The sequence below is a fragment of the Limulus polyphemus genome, unplaced genomic scaffold (genome assembly GCF_000517525.1).
Source record: "Limulus polyphemus unplaced genomic scaffold, Limulus_polyphemus-2.1.2 Scaffold492, whole genome shotgun sequence".
In the NCBI taxonomy this organism is placed as follows: Eukaryota; Metazoa; Arthropoda; class Merostomata; order Xiphosura; family Limulidae; genus Limulus; species Limulus polyphemus.
This window is the reverse complement of record NW_013666102.1, coordinates 1-5,538: the sequence shown is the minus strand read 5'-3', so window position 1 is coordinate 5,538 and position 5,538 is coordinate 1. Positions and strand designations below refer to the sequence as shown.

At 33.4% G+C, this 5,538-nt stretch overlaps 1 protein-coding gene across 1 annotated transcript; it reads right to left on the bottom strand.

Annotated features, from left to right (window-relative positions):
* Positions 1 to 640: 640 nt before the first annotated feature.
* Positions 641 to 5,134, bottom strand: LOC106458611 (protein spaetzle 3-like; the record flags this gene model as incomplete). Its single annotated transcript, XM_013918134.2, has 3 exons — positions 641 to 995; positions 3,065 to 3,190; positions 4,943 to 5,134. Coding segments are annotated over 3 exons (487 nt in total), but the record flags the coding sequence as incomplete, so codon positions are not given.
* Positions 5,135 to 5,538: the final 404 nt, after the last annotated feature.

Genomic DNA, 5,538 nt, shown 5'->3' with positions numbered 1-5,538 from the left:
CGTTTTAACAAATTTATAAACGTGACATTTTTCTATTAATTATAAAAATTTACGGATCATTTCTGAAGTGTTTTTATTTGACAGTTTTTTATTAATTGTAAAAATGTACGGACTATTTCTGAAGTATTTTTATTTGACAGTTTTTTATTAATTGTAAAAATGTACGGACTATTTCTGAAGTATTTTTATTTGACAGTTTTTTTATTAATTATAAAAATGTATGAACCATTTCTGAAGTATTTTTATTCGACAGTTTTTTATTAATTGGAAAAATGTACGGACCATTTTTGAAGTATTTTTATTTGACAGTTTTTATTAATTGGAAAAATGTACGGCATATTCTGGAGTATTTTTATTTGACAGTTCTTTATTAATTGGAAAAATGTACGGACCATTTTTGAAGTATTTTTATTTGACAGTTTTTTATCAATTGTAAAAATGTACGACATTTTCTGGAGTATTTTTATTTGACAGCTTTTGTATATTAATTGTAAAAATGTACGATTCATTTCTGAAGTAATTTTAAGAAAGTCACGATTTCTTGTTAGACCAAATGCGAGTTTGTCTTTAAAGTTTTCACCAATATAGATTTTTGTAGAGTAAGATTAATTGCTTTACAAACCACGCTGACCAGCTGGCAAAAAGAAAAAAAACTCTCTTTAATTTTGCATGATGAACATAGTATGTCGCACACTTCATACACCGATATTAAGTTAATAAAATCATTTGCATGGTGGATAATTCGTCTTTTTGTTTCTGTCCCACATCTCGGTTACATATTGTCCATCGTGTTTAAAATTTACAAAAAAAAGCTATACTGGTTCACTCATTTACTGACAGTGTTTTCGCATCGACACGCACAACAAGATGGGAAGAGAAACCAGTCCATGAATATCCCTTTACAATCATCATCAGGATCGTAAGTCAGCAACCTATGCCATTTGTACTTCTGTTCACAGGAGCAGTCGTTCTTACATCTCTTTGTCTGTTCTGATCTGGATCAGAAAATAAAAAAAACAAGTAAATGATTTAGTTTTCAATTAATAACTACATGAAATCAAACATACTGTTGGTGTAAACGAGCTTTGTAGTCACTATGAGAAAAACCTACACACTAAATAGGTGAAGTGAAGAAAAAGTGTCATTGGCCACTATTCAGTTCTTCACATTATATAGCCGAAACAAGTATAACCCAATAACACACGTTGATCAAAGTGTAGATTGATCTGGACCTTCCTTGAATTTAGACTTCGAAATTAAACAATTTTCGGAATACTAAGTTAATTTATTATAACTACATGAAATGTCATAATTCCGCACAAATTAACATAAATAATGACTAACCTATAGAGAGGGAAGTAATGTACTGACGTTGTCCAAATGGATTTCAGATATATATTACGGACCAGAAACTAATAATTTCATGTACTGTCTTTATAAGGAATGGAGATAAACATGGAATAATTTTTCATATTCACATTGTAACAAAAGCATAAACACTATGTATAAATTGATATCCCCCTATAAAACACTTACTCAGTATCCATCACTGATAGTAAAAGTTTTCGAATTTTATTTCCCTCAATATATTAAAAACCCATTTTTATTGTATGTGAAAGTAATTTTAATAGAAATGGAAGCATATAAATAAATAAAAAGTTAAACCGTTCTTTCTTGACAAGATTTTGTAATAACGTTTTTCTATATTTTTTCATACATACATCGTTACCATAAATTTTAGGTCGTGACTATATTTGAACTAATCAGCAGTTTCAGTTTTTTTTTAGAAAATGAAATCAACATTTTCCCTAAATATTATAATTAGGAGCGCAAAATATGAAACAAATTTTCACAACAATTTTAGGTTTTTGGTGCACCGTCTAAAATTGATGAAGTGTTTGTTCTTGTCAGGACTCAACAAAAAAAGTTTCACATTCTGATGAACAAAGATTATTGATTATTTTCTAGAAAGATAGAAATTCTGTTGTTTAAATTGTTATCTACGAATCTCAGGTGTGATTTATTTACAATAAAATCTGGAACAGGAGAGTGTGAAAGGAGTCACACGATGAAAATTTGCGATTTGTTTCAGCTAAACAAAACCTGATATAATAATATACAAATCAAACAGACGGATTAAATATTGATAGTGATGGACACCGAGTGTTTAAGAAAAGTTATTACGTATTTTAAGTGCTATGGTGTTATCTTTAAGAACAGTAAAATGTGAATATAATCCAGTGAAAGTGTGTTTATGATAAACTTTATTCACAGTCTGAAAGTTTCATTCCCTAAATATCTATAGAAAATCTGGTTAAAACGCTACTTTAAAATATCGTGAAATCAGAAAAATTGTTTTCCGTTGTCGTTCCTAAATAGAATAATTCACACAAAAACTGAAAGCTAAATACCCTATCTGTTGCCATGTTAATGTCCCAAAGAAAAATGGTACTTTAGTCATACCATACTTAGGCATACATGATTAAGAAAAAATTTATCAAACAGCTATGTTATAAATCTATGGTTAAAATGGTACTTCAACTTTAAAGACAACATCCATCGAATATCCTCTTTGAGGTATACGAGTTCATATGCCCGATGTACAACAAGGAATCATACTTACAGATACAGTCTCGTTTCAATAAGTCACATGAGTAGCAAGTTTATAGCCCTACAGTGTTTCCGTCCCCATACCGGCCCTCCAAAGGCAAAAGATTGAACCAACATGCACTAGAACATCTTTCCAATCATCGATACTAGGACTACTTTATGTACCAAAATCATACTGAACTATATTATATCACTAATCCTGTATCCGGACGGGATTCGGGACGTTATTGCTTACTTGGTTAAAGCATTTACATGGCAAGCAAAATCATTGGTTCGAATTCCTCTCGGGGTGCGTTTTCACTTCTCCAGAAACTTCACAGGATGGCTTATCACCCTTAAAATAACCATATAGTCGAATATATCTACTCCAAAGTCTTCAAAGTTTGAAGTCTACACGGTTATTTCACATGAAACAACTGAAGCCTAAACCTCGAGAGTAACTTATGATACTTACTGACAAACTTCTTGCTGAATCGCTTGTTGAAGGTGTTGAGTGTTAACTACAGCTCGTATTTTTCCCGCGCTGTTGGATGCCCAGTATGGTGTTACAATTTCTACTGCTGATTCACAAGCATCTACTCTGCAGAGACAGGTTGAAATGTTAACTAACTGATAAAATTTATGTTTACAACAACCAGCATTCATTAAACTCAGAAGGTAAATTCAAATTGTTGGTTTAGATTTAAGTGATATGGTTTCCATTGTGTAAATGTAAATTTTGCCAAAATGTAAATAAGAAATTTTTACAAAGTGCTTCCAATAAAAAAGAAGACAAAAATGTCACTATTGTTTTCCGTTGTAAGATTCTTGAAGTTACAATTTATGTACATGAGATCGCTTAATATCCTGTGATTTTACATTTTATTATGTCTAAATGTCTAAAAAGATTAAATGCCGTTTCAAAAATTATAATTAAAAAACTCAATAATCCATACGAGTTTACAAGTTAAGCTTGCATTTTTAGTAGGTGAATTGGGAAGACTATCTTCACGATATTTGGAAAACACGAGTTACAAAATGGATAAGTCGTAATTAAAGAATCCCTATTCTTCCAAAAGGGTCCCCCAGTGGAACAGCGGTATGTCTGCGGACTTCTACTGCTAGAAACCGAGTTTCGATACCTGTGGTGGGCAGAGCACATTAGTAACTATGCAAGTATTGACTCGTTGTTAAACAAAAGTCAAAGGTGAACAAATGTTGAAAAAATGCCATTATATTCAATTTTGTTATATTTAAGTGTTTCTATAATATAGCACGCATCTTATTAAAGTATTGTAATCTAAACTCGAATTCTTTGTTTTCCAGACTTAGTAGCTCATGTTTGTTGAGGGCAGTTTAATTACACTTTATTTTTATTTTTATTAAATTTTGTTGCTAATGTTTTTTGTTTGTATTTTCTGTAGACCAATTATTGCAAACTGAAGAGCATTATTAGTGGAATCTAAATTTGACAGGCATTTCTGATTGGAGAGTAATTTATATTAATTAAACAGTGTTTTGCATAAGTTTGAAGCAAGGGAATAAAACAAAAAGCTATAAAAACCGTCTGATGAATCTAACGTTGTATGGCCAGGTGGTTAGGGCGCTCGACTCGTAATCTGAGGATCGCGGGTTCGAATCCCCGTCACACCAAACATGCCAACCTCCGCCTTTGTCTGGTCCCAAGTCCAGGATGAGAAAGGGGGAGGGGTTGGGCCACCCCGTAAAAACCAACCTGCTACAAGTAACTGCAACAACACCTTCCGTTGCTCCACCGGGAGTTTGCAGGAATAAAAAAAAAATCTAACGTTGTACTGACAAGGACCTGTTTTCGTGTGTAGTTCATTACATCTCGTGCTATTCCAATAAGTTGGTGTGCGGTTTATTAGTTATTTTGCAATTCCAATAAAACGCTATGACATTTAACCTGCATATTAGAAATGGGGATATAAATAAGTCATAATTGTGTTCGTTTAGTAGGAACATAATACTTTCACAGGTCTTCTACCGTATAGTATCTCGACTGTGTGTGTATGTAGAATTTTCACAGTTAAATCACTGTTCGCAGAGTTTTCAGAACCAGTTACAGCACGATTCAAATCGTATGGGGAGCAAAACATCGTGCAGAAATTTTGGCTTCAATGTTTACCAACTTGTGCTATAGTATAATACATCTGGTCAAATGTGCATTTCTGGAAAATTCTTAATGCAGCCTCTAGCTCGTACTACACATAAATGCTGTATTTACTTTGGAAACCATTTTATGAATTTCTTTCTTTATGGCTCTCGTTGCAAATAAATATAAAAGTAATTGTTTGTCAAATCCATCTAAAGAACCATTCGGAGTACTTACTTATTTGAAGACGTAGTGAAGGATGTTCGGCTAGTGGCTCTTTCTGACCGCGTGTGAAGAATGTGTCCATCGTAGGTTTCGTACTGATACGGGATTGACGAGGTATAGTTGTCGGCCGGGGAAATGGCGTATTCTCCAAACATACGTCGTATTAATGCTTTATTTTCGTCAATAAACTGTTCAATCTTCGCTCTATTCAATGAAAAGGAATAGTCATACATTAAATATCTTACTAGCTGAAGACAAATGAACAAATCGGCCTACATATTTTTCTGAAGATAAATATGTGTTATGTAGCACCGTACTCATGAACAAATCGGCTTACGTATTTTTCTAAAGACAAATATGTATTATGTAGCGCCGTATTCATGACCAAATGGGCTTACATATCTTAGCATCACCTGTTATATCATACACTGTCATATTTTCTTCTTTCGTAATTCGGCCCGGCATGGGCAGGTGGTTAAGGCGCTCGACTCGCAATCTGAGGGTCGCGGGTTCGAATCCCCGTCACACCAAACATGCTCGCCCTTTCAGCCGTGGGGGCGTTATAATGTGACGGTCAATCCCACTATTCGTTGGTAAAAGAGTAGCCC